General features: G+C 43.8%; 4 protein-coding genes across 8 annotated transcripts in view; 3 read left to right on the top strand and 1 right to left on the bottom strand.

Annotated features, from left to right (window-relative positions):
* The first annotated feature begins 45 nt into the window (after positions 1–45).
* LOC108029272 (4'-phosphopantetheine phosphatase) lies at positions 46–2,217 on the top strand. Its single transcript, XM_017101471.3, has one exon. The coding sequence runs from the start codon at positions 279–281 to the stop codon at positions 1,464–1,466; it is 1,188 nt and encodes a 395-aa protein (XP_016956960.1). The 5' UTR covers positions 46–278; the 3' UTR covers positions 1,467–2,217.
* Positions 2,218–2,979: 762 nt separating this feature from the next.
* On the top strand, positions 2,980–6,166 carry LOC108029260 (uncharacterized). Its single transcript, XM_017101455.3, has 5 exons — positions 2,980–3,418; positions 3,753–3,943; positions 4,323–4,437; positions 4,494–4,815; positions 4,878–6,166. The coding sequence occupies exons 1-5, from the start codon at positions 3,369–3,371 to the stop codon at positions 5,190–5,192; spliced, it is 993 nt and encodes a 330-aa protein (XP_016956944.1). The 5' UTR covers positions 2,980–3,368; the 3' UTR covers positions 5,193–6,166.
* A 318-nt stretch (positions 6,167–6,484) lies between these two features.
* LOC108028991 (NADH dehydrogenase [ubiquinone] iron-sulfur protein 6, mitochondrial) lies at positions 6,485–7,260 on the bottom strand. The gene is made up of 3 exons (XM_017101032.3): positions 7,021–7,260; positions 6,737–6,913; positions 6,485–6,676 (listed from the first exon to the last, which is right to left on the bottom strand). The coding sequence occupies exons 1-3, from the start codon at positions 7,150–7,152 to the stop codon at positions 6,605–6,607; spliced, it is 381 nt and encodes a 126-aa protein (XP_016956521.1). The 5' UTR covers positions 7,153–7,260; the 3' UTR covers positions 6,485–6,604.
* Positions 7,261–8,005: 745 nt separating this feature from the next.
* The window catches only part of LOC108028949 (muscle-specific protein 300 kDa), a 108,203-nt gene continuing 100,177 nt past the window's right edge, over positions 8,006–16,031 (top strand). For all 5 annotated transcript variants that reach the window (XM_050885732.1, XM_050885731.1, XM_050885730.1 and 2 more), the window contains exons 1-2: positions 8,006–8,175; positions 10,293–11,202. In XM_050885732.1, the coding sequence (XP_050741689.1) occupies positions 10,419–11,202 (784 nt within the window). In that variant the 5' untranslated portion in view covers positions 8,006–8,175; positions 10,293–10,418. The remainder of the gene's footprint in view (positions 8,176–10,292; positions 11,203–16,031) is intronic.

Genomic DNA, 16,031 nt, shown 5'->3' with positions numbered 1-16,031 from the left:
GATCCCGATGGATTTCTGGGCACTTGGAGTGTGGGAGGAAATGTATGAGGCTGATTTGAATTGTAACCCCCTCTTCGGACCTACGCGTGTGGGGTAGTCGTTAAAGGCAGCTCCATATGATGCAAGACAAGTGGTTTGTCTTACCCAAAAGTTTGATTCTTATCATGCCGCTGTTAGATTTCGATGCATCTTAACAGACCTGTTAAAATCTAACAGTGACACTTACGTTCGCCTACGTTCGCTTACGACTTCCGTCTACGTTACAAGTTAATTTTAAAATGGTCACACCTGGCCTTTTTTTAACTCGGCGACTAATTAAAAAACAAAACACTGACAAACTAAAAGCCACTCGCTTCGCGTCTTCCCGCGTCCCCATCGCCATGCACAGCCGCAGTTTGCTGCCGGACCCGGCTGTCTACCAGCCGGACACCCTGGACCTCAACTCGGACGCCAAGGCGGCCGACTACTGGTTCCAGTGCTTCAGGGATCTGGTCGCCAAGCTCGCCAAGGTGGCGGCAAGCTCCCAGGAGGAGGACCCCACGGCCGCCCAGCGGGCGGAGCAGTTCCGCGCGGCCTACCTGCAGCAGCTGGAGGAGCACCAGCGCAATGTGCCGCTCAACAGGGCCAAGGTGGTCCTGGGCACCAGTGAGCTACTCCAGCTCAACGAGACCATGTTGCGGCGCTTCGGCTTCGCCGACCCCTGGCTGAGGCAGAAGAGGCTGGAGAACGCCTCGGCGGTGGCGCGACTGAAGCAGCGCCTGCAGGAGCTCGATGCCCTGGCGGACGAGGACGCCCGGTGGACGGAGCTGGTGCGCGGAGTGCTCGCCGGCAATATGTTCGACTGGGGCGCCCAGGCCATATCCAACATCCTGGAGCAGGACAGCAACTTCGGCCTTCATTCGGCCTTGGAGCGCATCGAGCGGCGGCCCTGGCTGCTGGACAACCTGGACAGCTGGCTGAGCAGGCTCAAGGGCGAGCCCCACAAGTGCGCCGTGGTCTTTGTGGACAACAGCGGCGTGGACGTGGTCCTGGGCGTGCTGCCCTTCGTGCGCGGACTCCTGAAACGCGGCACCAAGGTGCTGCTCTGCGCGAACAGTGAACCCGCTCTGAATGACGTGACCAGCGAGGAGCTGAAGTCCCTCCTAGACGAATGCTCGCGGGAATGTGAGGTGCTGGCGAGGGCCTGGTCGCAGGGACAGCTGCTGGTCTACGCCAATGGACAGAGTGGGCCCTGCCTGGATATGCGCACCTTGCCGCAGGAACTGTGCGAGGCCATCGCCGCCAATGAGACTGATCTGCTCGTTATCGAGGGCATGGGACGGGCGGTGCACACCAATCTGAATGCCCGCTTCGCCTGCGAGACCCTCAAGCTGGCCGTGATCAAGAACACCTGGCTGGCCAAGTACCTGGGCGGCGAGGCCATGTTCGCCGTCATCTGCAAGTTCGAATCGGCCGCGCCCAGCTAGTCCAGGAGCCACTGCGTCGTCGTCGTCGTCGCTGTCGTCGTCCGTTGTTATCCCCTGTCCAAGAGTGTGCGCACCGGCCAGGAGAGGTCCTTGTTGAGTTCGAAATTATTGTTATGGTCCACTGCACCCACACCCACGCCCGCAACCCAATCCCATGCCTCGATCTACGATATGAGATTCATAATTGTATAGACCTAATCTTAATGCAAGTGCTTTTGTGGTCACCACCTCATCCATATAACCGCTAAACTTTTAATAATTAAAAACAAGAATATATGATAACAAAGCCCTTGTTTATCGCGACGGCGGTGTGCTATCGGTCATGGTTATATGGACTGCAATTGCGATAAGCGCGGATGGGCCTGAGGTCTCGTGGTCGCTGCCCACTGACATTTCATCAGACATTTCCCACCATAAACTCCGGTGTCTGTTTGTATTTACATACGGTCTCATCTGGTGTGTGTTTATTGTGCCTGCGTGCCAATTCTCGGCGCTGGCTATCCCACTTATCTGCGATTCGCGGTCGAAATAAACCAGCCACAAAGCAGGCAGTCACCACAATAACTGGTTGATAAGCGGCCCACTAGATAATGTTCGGTGTGCGAAGCCAAGAGCAGGAAGTGCATGGCCCAAGCCGAATTTAAAATCGAGTTCGACTCGCAGCACTAGGCATGACAAGGCAGAAGGGGTGCTGAAAAACATGCCATTAAAGTCTGAAAATAACAATAAACAACGTTTCGCGGACTGCAAACTGTGGCCTTTAGCATGAGGGGGACATGGAGTAGTGTGTCAGTTTATTGATACGACACAACGAAAAAGGGTTGAGCTAATCAGTTAAACTTAAATGGAGACCTTAGATTAATTCTAATAATATAAGTGGAATAAGGTTTAGACCATCAATGAAGAATGGCTATACTTAGAGCCTCCAACCTCTATTGATTCACTAAGATACTGACAGAAAGTATGCAAAACATTCTCATCACGTACATAAAATGCTAAATATAATAATTGGTATAACCAAGAGAACTTTGAGGTTTTTCAAATTATAAGTTCTTTGAATTCACATTAACATGTCGATATCTTACTTTTCCGAATATTAAATCAAGTAAGTTTGTTTACACTCAAGTAATACATTACTATTTGGTCTTATTTATGAAGTAACTGAAGAATTTAAAAAAATAACTTAGTTTGTTAAATTAACAATGTAAAATATGCAAATCATTTGCCTTTTTGGTCAGATTAAAAACTATTATATTATTTATTATTATATATACTAATATTTTGTTCTATTTATGAAATAACTAACATTTAAAGTGAAGAATTTAAAATAATAACCTAATTTGTTTAATTAAAAAGTTAAAAAATGTAAGGATTTTGCCCTTTTGGTCAGACTAAAATAAATAAATTTAAATACCAAGTGTTCAGGGCTACAAACAAGAACACAAAAAGTTCAAAACCATAGAAAAACACCACTTCGTTTTATAAATCAATTTGTAATTGATAAATAACTTGGAAAATTTAATCAGAAAATCTAAATTATTTGAATTACATGGTGTAACGGTCTGCCCCATCAAACAGGGTGCCCCGCCGTAACAGCGAGCTAACAGCGATAGCATTAACAGCGGCCACCCACCGCCGCCGAGGCTCGTGTCACGACTTCACCCCTGTCAGTTGTCAGCTGTTTATCAGTCGTGTGAAAATCTTTTCCTTTAAAAATTTAAAAAGTGCCAAACCCGGGACAAACAATTACAATTAATTGGAGAGCGGAAAAGGGCAGGCCAGCAAACAAACTCGCGTCGTTTTGGTTCTTTTAGTTTTCCTTCCACCACTCTGCTTTGCGCTCCGTCAGGCACCTCAGCTGCGTTTTCCACTCGTGGCCCCAGCGACTATCAGCAGGCGATTATGGATATTCTGAGGAAAATGTTCAAGACCGAGGCGGAAAAGGAGCCGGAGTGAGTACTGGATGGTGGGCACTGCGGCACCAGGGGCATTATGCAAGTTTTGGGGGGCCGCCCGCGAGGGCAGCGGCCGCCAAAGTCTATAAATATTGGGGGGCAGCGGCGTTTTGCAGGCGACAATGGATCGATAACCAGGCACCTGCCGTGATAGATACATTTTCACCAGGATATACACACGCACGCGGAAAAGCGCCTGCCCCCCGCCCTCTCTCGCGGCGAGCGAAGCGGAGGCTGCGTACTGCAGCACCCGGGGGTTGCAAGTCCGCATTCCTGCTCAGCCATCCCCCAGCCTAAGCTCTGCAACTCTCTTTCTGGCTCTCCCCGACAGCTCCTCGGTTTCCGCATCCAACAAGGACGAGTTCCGCAAGCCCCAGTGGTTCGAGGAGGCCGAGACCGACGACGAGCTCTTCGACGACGATCGCAAGTTCGCCTTCCAGGTCTTCACCAGCCCGCTGGAGATGCAGAAGCACTTCGAGAGCCAGCTGCAGCGGCTCCTGGAGTCCCTGAACGATAGCGAAGGTATGTGGTGTGGTCCCGGGGCTTATTACCCCTTACTTGTTGAAATACAAGCCCTTAGAATCAGGAGAACACTCTAAAATCATGTTTCTCAGTAGCTCTTCCTCAGGATCTTGTGTCTGTTTAGGCATTTTGATCCATTTTAAGATGTTTTTTTAGGATGTAAGGATGTACCTCCTCGTTGTAAGGAGCTTAGTTATTCAGTCCAAGGAAATCGATGTGCACCAAAGTAATTGGTCGTTTGATAGGTCATTATCCAGGTGACACATAATCCATAGGCTAATAGGTGGTACTATTATAGCAAAAGGAAACAGTACCCAAGGATAACTTCTTGCCTCCCACTTTATTATTAATATTATCGATTTACTTCTCCCAAATCCAGATGGCTTCGAGCGGGACTTGAAGGAGGACTTCCTGAAGCCGGGCTTCGAGAGCAAGATTCTGAAGAAGTTTGAGCAGCAGAAGGACCTCTCCCTGGATACCGATCTGGATGGCGAGTGAGTAGTCCTAAAGTCTCCCAGCCAGAGCAGATTTAACCCTTTATTCTTCCCAGGATCTATGCCGATCAGCTGCACTCGCTCATCCAGCGGCTGAATCCCGAGGAGAAGTTCGAGCTGGGCGACCAGGAGATAGGCAACATCTTACCATCCAATCAGCATGGCTACCGCAAGGGCTTGCAGCGAGCCAAGCTCTCGGACGAGGAGATCATCATGGGGCGCATCCATGGCACCATAGCCGATGGCGAGAGCCAGTCCAGTGCTCCTCCGCCACGTCCGCCGATGAACAACAAGCCGGACATCATGACGCCCATGACCCCGATGCTGCCGCGCAGCGGAATGTCTCCCTTCGGCGGGGTATTCGATGGCAACTATCAGGTGGGGAAGAGTTAACGAACTCGCCCATGGCAAAACCTATAATTTGGTGTGTTCCTCGACAGGGTCCCAAGCTGTTCAGCCAGAGCGTGATGACCAAGACGGTGCGCAAGCCGGACGGCAGCTATGAGACCACCAAGGTGACCCAGGACTCGTCCGGTCACAAGACCACCACCATAACCAGGATGATAGACGGTCGCAAGGAGACCACCGTCACCCACGAAGGCGGGGACCCCTCCCCCGGACTGGGTGGCAGGCAGCAGCTGAAGCAGCCGCAGCCGCAGCTGCAGCAGAAGGAGAAGGAGTCGGCGGTGGCCCGCAGCGAACGCAACATATTCGTGACAAAAGAAGGCTACGCCATGCCACGGAACCTCTGGTGACCAGTGGTGAACAACTATTGCCCCAATCAAGACAAGCGATCTCTGCTGCAGCAACAGAAACACCAGCAACAGTATGATGATAGGCTAAAGCGATTCGTCGGCAACATAGTCCCGCATCCACACAACATCCAAATTAGAACCTACTACATTTTAGTTTACATTCTCCTTAGTGTTTGGTGTTTTAGATGAAACGCACTTGAGACAACAGATGACGACGACGATTATTGACCATGATTTTATTGACCAGCGATCGCGCGAGATCCGCTGGGCATATATATTATGTGAGACAGGCGCACCACCCGGCGGCGCCGCACTCTTTCAGTTCCCAGATCCAGGGCTCCTCTCTGCAGGCCAAGGCCGGACTCCTCCGTTTCGCCGGAGATGGACACGGCGCTGTGGCTGCCGGAGATGATGGCTCGTGTTGAGCGGTGCGAACGTGGGATTTTCAGTTTTGCGAGCAGCAAGGAGCAGGCCAGCCGGAGGGGATCGCAGTCCCCCAGAGCGCTGGCATCCAAAACGAACGGAACAACCGACCGAGAAACGATCGCCGAAACGGCGGCAGTTATTGTATTATTGTATTGATTCTTCGTGTTACTATCTGTGTCTCAATGCTGCGATCGTCAGCATCTAAAGTGCCCGTAGTGATTTAACAGCGCGAAAAGAAAAAGCAAGCCACTATACAATACATTACCGCTTACCAGGCAACAAATCAAGTTTACACACTGTCTATCTTAGTTACACTCTACGTTTTATACGCTACACACACCCGCGTGGTGAATTGATCTGGCTTCTGCCCGAGCAGTCGAGTTCAACTCACAGTATTTTCAATTACAATTCGGTTTTTTGTTTGATAGTTTTACTAATCTTTAACGCCTAAGTTGATTTTGATCAGAACTAACTTTAAAGAGGACACAATGCATACACGCATTAGTTACCATTCAAGAAACTTGCAAATAAAGTGTTGTGCAATAAAAGGCTTGGCTTTGATGTTGGGGAAAGGGATCAGGAAACAAGATTTCTTGTTCTTTTTTTTTTTAATGACTAACTATTATCATTATAGGTTGATTTTTAGTGATAAAACCAGAAAGCTTTAAATCTCGATTATAGTAAGGATCGCTAAAAAGGGTTTTATTATACCAACTTTCACTTAATTTCGGGAAGACTTTGGTAAGTTTAGAAAGAAGTAAACTGAGTTCTGGGAACCTATTTTTAAACTTTCTGTAAATTTTTAGTAGAGTTTACTGGTTATAATGAAGACATACTCCCCTACTGACTGCCTTGTCCACGTGCGCTGACCATTTGTTTGACAGTTTTATTCAGTTTAGTTGGGTTTAAACTAGAGCAACAGGATAGACAGGTTTTCAAGATGCTTAGCAAGCTATTGGCTGTGGGCCATCATGGATTCCGAATCCTCAATGATGGTGGTCGTCTTTCTTGACGAAGCGCAGGCCGCAGTAGCCGCAGATGTGGTTGCCGGGCTTGTCCTGCATGTGAGCCAAGATACAATGAGTGATATGGATAGGCTAGTCAACGGCAGATCTCACCAGGTTGATGTACACCTTGGGATGGCCCAGGGGACCGTCGCCGCCGTCGCAGAAGACGACGCGCTCGGTGCACTCCTTGGGCGGCACCTCCTCGATGAGCTTGATGCCCCAGTTCTCGTTCACGTACCGCTTGGCGTTCACGAAGCGCGCGTTGCGGTAGTCGTCCTTGTCGAACACCTGAAATCCACATCGGTTTACCACATATCTTTCTATATATTCCGCAGAATGTTTGCGTAATCGCAGGATGGCTGGGCTTGGGTTCGGGAAATCTCCCATATGCCTACCTGTCCGGTGTGCGTGACCTTCTCGATGTCGCTGCGGGTGCTGGACTGGCGGGCGCCGGCCAGTGGGGACACCCAGTTCTGGCGGGGACGGCCCAGTTTGGCCAAATTGTTTACCAATTGCTTGCTGGCCATTTTTTACCACAAATTTGTTCGCACAATGTATTGTGACGGGAATCACCCTGTGGCCGTCAGCTGGCCTAACAGCGGGCTAACAGCACATATGTTAGTTGACATTCGGTGTGTTACTCAACACTGCCATTTTCAAATTTTGAAACTTTCCCATCCCTGACGTTTTCTACTGTCATAAAATGAACTCACTTCCATTTTTAGTTTGTTATAAATTAATTGAGGTTTTACAGAAATCTTTTCCGGCGAAATTTGAGGGAACTTGTATTGACGTTCCCGCAGGTTTGCTGTCAATCTCCCCCGCAACCTTTAAATTTAACCAAAATGGTTTAAAACTTGTTCCTAATTTAAGTTTAAAAAAATTCAGAAAAGAATTGCCTTACATGGAGAAATCTTTAAAGATATAAATTTAAATATTAAATTTCTAAAACACTTTTACATCATTTAAATGGTAATTACAAGAGACATTTTGAATTAAAAGCTTACATTCACCTTGACAAATATTTTAAATATGATTTCGTTATTTTTTTATGCCATCCAAGTTCTCTAAGATTCATATGATTCAAGGGTGCATATTCTGTATAGCATGCCAAAGTTTTTCGCTCGTTCTCTGCTCCCCGAAATATTGTTTAGAACCAGGGGATGTAAACAAAGACCGAAGAAAGAGCACTACTTTCCGCTGTGGAAAGCGCCACAAAAAGAAAAGCCGGCAGGCAATGCCGAGAGCGGATTCTTCGTGCGTATTTCCCGAGCGCTCACCTCTTTCTGCGATTCGAAAATTTTCGAAATCTTCCCCCAAAGATCGGCGTGCCGCCTCCTGGCGCCGGGGGAGCCCATTCAGTTAGTGTTTCGTGCTCGTCGAGTGTTGTTCTCGGTTCTTCCTCTGCAACATCTAAAGTTCTTCATCGAAAAGTCTTCTTTCCTGCCATCCACGCATATATACACGCCTCTATATATACGCATATATAGAAGTTGAAATTGGAATTGTTCGCGCAAAGAATTCTGGTGTAAAATCAAAGCGAATTTACGGTGTGTAATGCTACAAATTAATTGGCGCTGACCATGTGTGCTATTAAGATCCCATTGCAAGAGCCCAAAGAAATGCCCAATTTTCCAAGGATTACATAATCGGCAGTGAAGTGCTTTTTGGAAGAGGGAAAAACGTGTTTTTCCACGTTTTCCGGTGCGAGAAAAATGAACGCAAAGAGTTTGGAATAGTGCTCCATGGTCGATGGCCTGGATATCAAAGAGGGATACATCCCGTAAAGCGGATGGCAATTAAAAGTGGTCCCATACCAGACCCCAGAACAAGTGAAGCACGCGGGGCTGCATCTCTGCCCGCGGCGTGGTCTCCTCCGACCACACCGAACAGCCGAAAGTTTAACGAACTGAGTTCATTTCTATTTTTGAATAATTCGAAAGCAACCAACAACCGACGGCCGCCGCCGCAAAGTGAAAAGTCTGAAAAGTCTGCATGAGTTTTCCCCGTCGCGGTGGTGCGATCGGGATTGGGGGACGTGTGCTTTTAAGTGGTGCCGATGGTGGACTGATCCACCGATATACACAACTACACCACCCAACCGCCTACACTGTGCAGTTTTCGGGTTGTTTTTTTGGAGAATCCATAAAGGAACTGAAATATTGAAAGCAGATGACGAACATTTCTTGGCTACAGAGCTGTGCGAAATTCGGGAAGAATTTAAGATGAATTCTAGAAGATATGAGAACAGTGGTGGCGGGATATGAGTAACCAGCTGCATTTGCTTTGAAAAACATTCTTCAATTTCTAAAAATATTAATAATTAATAATTAAAAAAAAGTAATTTATTTATCAATTATAAATTCAGTTTATAAATATTAAATCAAAGAGGGATATATTCTTTTTAGAATCAGTTTAATAATTATAAGGTATTTAAAATAATTTAAAAAATTATGCAAAATTATTTTAAATACTAGAAAATATTTCGCATGATGATATTATTTTCAAAATTAATCTAAATATGTTAGTTTTTTCTGGCAATGGTTTAAAATCCAATGCGGTTTAAAACTTTTAATTTTTGATTTAGAAATCTCTACGATTATTTGTCGTACAAAATCTGTGTTAAATTAAATTCTCTATTTTTCTAACACAGCTTTGAATTATTTATTTAAAACACATTTATTCTGCCATCTCAATGCCTGTTTATTTTGTCAGTTTCAATTTATTTACCAAACGAACGAAACTATTTGCTCAACACAATTCACTTGGAAAACAATTATTTAAATTTCCTTTCGGTACAGAATGTTTTCGAAATTCAGCTAATTTCACTTTCACGCAGCATCCAATTCGAAATCAATGATTTCTGAGACGTTTCCAAGGCCTCCGCACACACTCTGCGCGGCATATATCATAGACTTTGAGGCCTTCAAACAATTTTGACAGCACTAATCCCCAACTGCCCACTTTCCTCCTGGCCGCCCCTCTCGATCGGCAGCATAATGGTGGTATGAACCCATGAATTGTAGTTTATCATATATATATTTCCACTAATATGTGTGACAACCAGCTGAAATAGATGTTTGTGCGCCGAAAAGCGCTCTTCGGAGACGTGGCACTCACGTCAGCCCCATTTATAAAGATGGTCCAAATGCCCCGACACTTCCGTCGGAACCTATATCTGGCCACCGCATCTATATCTCACTGTGTGCGTAGTCTGGTGAAATAGTCGGCTACCCGTTTTCGAGAATAGGTCATGACTTATTTGTGTCTATTATTATTTTTATTCTTCTGGCCACTTGACATAATTGGGTTGGCTGTTCAGGTGATTGTTTTGGCTAATGAAGAAGGATGATTTATGATTCTGGGGGAGAGTATGCCAAGAAATGTTACGTTCAAATGTTTATATATGCCTTGAGTGTGTAAAATAGTTCATGGTTTTGTATATTAAATTTTAAAGTATTTAAATATGGCCTGCTTTTGAAAGTTACTTATGGATTTAGTTCCTTGAAATCAAACCAAGCTAATAACTTAAGAACTAAGTTCCTTAAAATCAAACCAAATTCTGTATAGCCGACAAAAATATAAAAAAACCTAAAACTCATTATCTTATAACCTTAAATAAGTCATAAAAAGAAGTGTTAATATTTTCAAATTCCTCCTCCGCCAGTGTAATATGTTAAATTAAGCCCCACAACCCCGTCCAAAAGTCTTTGTGAAACAGTAGCCACCCCGCTCGTAGATTCGAAGTAACCAAGCCCCAAGATCTCGACCGTCTGACCCCAGTGCCGCGAAGATGTCCGGGCAGCAACCGCCGCCGTACGGGAATGGACCGCGAGGCTGGAATCCGCGCGCCCACAACCCCGCCTCGCCGTCGCCCTCGTCCTTCCTGTACCGTCCGCCCTCGCCGTGGACGACGGCGCCCAGTCCGCCGCCCATAATCTCGGGACCGCGTCCCTACGGCCACGCCATGTCGCCGGCGCCACTCAACCAGGTGCGCGGCCAGCGCGGGAGCAACAATATACCCCATCCGCGGCCCCAGTGGCCAGGTGGCAACCAATCACCGGCGCCCTACCAGCCGGCACCTGCTCCTGGGGGCTACTACGGCGCTGGGGGCGGACCCTCGCCGGCTCCACGCCCCTTCCGACCGGCTCCCCTGCAGCACCAGAACTCGTACGGGGCCCAGCCGACCAGCTCCTTCCAGCTGTCGCCCACGCCCTCGCCCATCGTCTGCCAGACGCCGAGCTCGGACTTCAACTACAGCAACCGGCAGACGCCGCTGTCGCACCACCAGTACCAGCCGCTGGGCGCCACGCCGCCGCAGTTCTACCACCAGCAGCAGCAGGGGGCGCCGGTGATCCCACCACAACCGAGACAACACGGCGCAGGACACGGACTGGCCCAGGATCAGATCGACTTCGTGGGCGTGCCGCTGGAGCCTCCGCAGCCTAAGTCCTACGTGATTTACGATGACGAGGAGGAGTTCGGTCCCTCGACAGCCGAGATCATTGCGAACCAGTCGCAGGACTACGTCGACGAGAAGCTTGCCGAGTATCAGATGACGATATTGCAGTTGCAAGGTGAGTGGGGGACGACATCCTTTATAAGGTGCTGATTTGGGGAAAAAATTAACCGGTACAATTACTAGTTGTTCCACTTTTCTGGGTATTTTTAATATAATTTATTGTTAAAAAAGTTATTTTTTTAATCTAAGAAATAAAGTTTGACAAGAAACTATTGGGCGAAAATAATAGTTTTCCCAATTTTATAAGTACTGAATATTTTATTTGGTTTTGTTATCTTATAAATCTTAAATATGGTTCACAAACTAGAATTATAAAATGTAATTTGAGTTAACATAAAGAATAGACCAAGAACATTGGATTTTTTACCATTTAATCATTTTTAAACTTCATTTTTTTCATTATTAATATAGTAGCTTTCACTTTTATTAGGAAAACTTTGATTATTGCTCCTTTAGCTAAATTAAAAAAATAAAATTTTAGTATATTTAGGATGTTGCACTACGATATCTCCCAGTGCAGCTGAGTCAGCGGGATGCTAGAATTTTTTAAGGTGACAACTTGGACGCCCCTTCAACACACACATAACGTGTAAAATATTTGATTTTCTCTTGGCAAAGCATTGAACTTTGTTGAATCAGAGTGTTTTCTTTGTGTTTTCCGAGTGCCACTGGGGAAAGCGAATGTAAATGTCAACCGAACTTGACCCAGACAGCCGCGTCCCACGTTCCCCATCGTCCGTATCACCCAGGCGATCCGCATCGCACTCCTGACATCATCGCTCGAAAGTAGACTATGGCCCAGATTCCTTGGCCATTTTTCACCTTTCGCCGGTTCGAAGTGCCTTTCGAGCATTATTTGCGCTATTTTGGTGCCTTTACCAAAGGTAATGACATAATGTAGTCGCCAAAATGGAAGCGGAAAATACAATTTTTGGCAATCGTGCAAATTGCAATCGCCAATAGGGAGCAAACACGCCGAATGCCAAATGAATCGATGAATTGTTGTGCACACACACAGATTGTACTTGTACTTATGTGTGCCTTCTAACGATTCACAAGTGCTGAGCATGAGATAATCTGTTATTTAATATTTTGCACTTTTGAGGGTTGGACCCACCAAAATGTTTGCCAAGTCAATTTAATTCTTTACTTTGGTAATTTGTATAGCCTAACACTTTCGGTATCACTAGAGGTTTGCTTTGGTAGGTAAGAGTGGTTTCCAAAATGTTTTAGGTCCCATAAAAATTTATAAATTTAACAGATTTAATAGGGGTTCACAAATTATTTTATTGTTTATTTACTGGAAAATAATTGTATGTGAAAGGTAAAAGGAATTTGTGTTTTAAAATATATTATAACATTTATTAATATAAAATGATAAGCGGGCTTTTATTCTCCTAGTTTTATTTGATTTAAAAATAACATAATATCTTTTTTAATCTTTTTTTTAACAATTATTATTATAATTATATCTGACAAAATAAAACCTTTCCTGATATAACTGTGATATTTTAAATGCTTGTAATGCTTTAATAAAGGAACCAGTTTTATATGATTTTAATATTATATTTAAATATATTTGGCTCTTTTAAGGTAGCATATTAGTGTTCGTATTTTTGTAGATCTTTTGCTGTAGCATTTTTCTAATTAAAGGGGATGGATGATAATTTTGTACCAAAAATTGATACTCTTTTCGTTAGGTTCCGAACCTTGTCGGCCTTAAAGTACATATCTAAATTGAATATCTGGCCATACACCCAAGGAAAATCGGATTTCCTTTTGGCCACAATGGCCGGCACAAGTCGAGTGTAATTAATTGACTGGCGTGCGATCACACTTTGTGTGGAGCTGATAGGCGAGGTTTTCCGATTCCGAGCCTTTTGTTAGGCGTACTTAGCTGATGAGTGGAACGGCCAATGAGATCACTTTTTGTAGACTATAGACCCGACTATGAGGTTATTCGGAAAAGTTGTTCATAGACTGAAGCACAACGCAGTGCTTTGAATGCGAATGCGAATGCGATTGCCTTTTCATGTTCCAATGGTGGCGATGATGCCAGCTCCGTGCTGATGTCACAGAGGAAATGGCTTCGCTGTTTTACTTTATTTATATCTGCACTGCATTGGGCCCGTCTGATTGTATTCCCATTGTCTTGTTGGGCCCACAGTTGTCCCCCACCCGAAAGGAAACGAAAACTTGGCTGCATCTTGGTTCAGTTTTGGGCTAAGCTATTTTTGGGCGCTTGTTTGGCATGAAATAGGTATCTCAAGGGACGGTCTGTGCTATTTTCGTCCAATTTTCTCGCCCTGCTTTCTGGTTTATTTTCAAATTTAGCAGCGTTTTTCTTGTTAGTTATTTCCTTTCCTATTTTTTTTTGCTCGCTCTACTCGAACTTGTCTTGTCACGGCGAGAAATGCGTTTAAAAATAGAGTTTTTAGAGTTTTCTGGGATTTTCAGCTGTTGCGTTTGGCTTCGTTTTTCTGGGATTGCATTTGTATATTTTCAAAATACACGAAAAGTTTACAAGAAAACGAATTATGGGCATTGTGGTTTTAATTATGAGGAAATATTTGTATTTCGTAAATGTTTGGGAAAACTTTCGGATCCGGCTAAACAAAATGGTCATTATTTATTTAAGTTAAACTGAAAAACGTGTATTGATGTTCTCCCACAATAAAAATGATTAATTACCTCCAATAAATCTTTGCAACTATACGCAAGGCATGTTTTAAGGTTACTTTAACTTGATTTCATTGAGTAGCAGAATATATCTGCAATAAAAATATAATCATAAACTGTGAAGTAAAACTTGTAATCCCCTGTCATGTTTTAATGCTATTATCTGTGATCTATTTGACAGCCTTAATTTACCTATATTATATAATAAAACAAATCTCTAGACAATAAAATCCGAAGAAAAGGAATATCGAAATGCTGATCAGAGTGTCTGTTAATTTATTCTTCTCTGTTGCAAATATATATTTTACAATAAACGTTTCGGCGGACTCCCACGCGCCTTCGCAAAATGGGAAACATATGAGAAGTTTACATATATCTGGTTCTGTACGCAGATGTATAATAGCTATAAATACGGCATTCTCGAAACTAATTTTATCATTTTTCGCACGTAGAAATCGGGCATGGATGATGATATCTAGACATATGCAAATGCCTCAATTCAAACAAATCAAAATTGTTGACAGTTGCCGAGTTCTCTTTTATTTTTTTTGGTTTTTAATTGCTTTTTGCCTTTTGCGAGCCTCGTCATTTCTTAAAAGTATGTGCACTCAAATATTTATGGCTAATAGTTTATATCGTTTACGTAGCTTAATTTTTGAGCAAATAAACTTTCTTGGCTGATCCTGAAAGGCATTCATAGTCTCTTAATTGCCCCTCGAAATGACTAATGTCCCGAAGCTAAAAAATATCTATTTAGCTTCTTCTCATAGATGAATTTCTGTTTAGAGAATCGATTGGGCTGCCTTGAAGTCTTGAAGTCAATATTTGAAGACCAAGAAGCTCTGTGCGTTTGCCTTGCCATTAAGCAGGGCAACTTTATGGCTAGGTGTGAAATAAATGAGGAAACATCAAATATAAATGGGGAAAAGAGAAATAGCACTGAAAGTGCCGAAAGTCGAGTCTTCCGAGAGCGGAAACCAATGTTTATGCGAAATAATGTTTGCCCGAAAGTCCAATTGGCTGCTGGAGATCTATATAAATATAGAAGGTCTAAAATTAGGAACTGCTGTTCATATAGATACATGCGCAACTGGATCAGGAGACTATATTCAAGGCAATCAAAACGAGAATGATTTGTGTATATACTCGGAAATCTTCAACAAATGATGCTTAGTTCGTTATTAAATCTTAACGAATTATGTGATGATTAAAGTAGACTTACACCATCATCTGTTGCAAGTCAAAGCCACTTCCTCCCTTTGTAATTTCTTGTTTCTTTAATGGGAATCCATGTCTTCACATATCCAAGTTACAACCGAGTTACTCATGGCCTTTCGAGTGGCCGCCACTCAACAATTTTACAGCCCGCACAGTGGCTCACAGCCAGGGAAGCTCGTAAACAAAATTATGCTATGAAGTAAAATTGAACATGTGGATTCTCTCGAGAAGGCGCCACTTTGTTGCCTTTTCGGAGACCAGTGTTTACTTGGGGTTTATGGATGTGCCTCACATATTCCAATCTTACATGATATTTCAAGTGGTGGTCTAGTGTGTGGATCATTACCATGAGATTCGGGCTAAGAATAAAGAGATGGTAAGGGGGCTTATTAGGAACAGATCATTTTAAGGGGTATTACCATTTATAAAAAGAAAGAAAGATATATATATACCTTTTTATTTTTGAAAAAGGAATTCGAATTTAGCTTACTCACCTTTTACCTTCAGTTGATAGATACATATTGGGGTTTTAATTGATATCTCAAGTAGTGGTATAGTGGTTCTTTACTTTTGATCAGTACATGGTATGGTATGGTATGGTATGGTGACTTCTTATCAACAGAACATTTTAAGGAGTAATACCATTTATAAATCTTAAAAAGTTTTTTTTATTCAAGAAACAATATGAAGTTGGGGAATTCATTAATCATTACTTTTGGTATATATGTACATAGATGGTTCCTAGCTTTTCCAATATAACATGATATTTCATGTGACATTCCATAGGATCTGCAGTTTCTTATTAATCTTTTTTAGTTATTCATGAAGTCTTAGAACAAAATGAAATTTTAAAGGGTAGTACAACTTAAAAAACTGAAGAAAACAATTCTAAAAAGAAATTGTGGAATTCGAAGTATCTTAAAGATGCAAAAATATTTATAGCAGATCTAATGGGATCTATGAAAATATCATTCCATTGGACCCCTT

Source organism: Drosophila biarmipes, chromosome 2L (assembly GCF_025231255.1).
Source record: "Drosophila biarmipes strain raj3 chromosome 2L, RU_DBia_V1.1, whole genome shotgun sequence".
Lineage (NCBI taxonomy): Eukaryota > Metazoa > Arthropoda > Insecta > Diptera > Drosophilidae > Drosophila > Drosophila biarmipes.
Note: the sequence above shows the minus strand (reverse complement) of the source record. Positions and strands in the feature narration are given on the sequence as shown.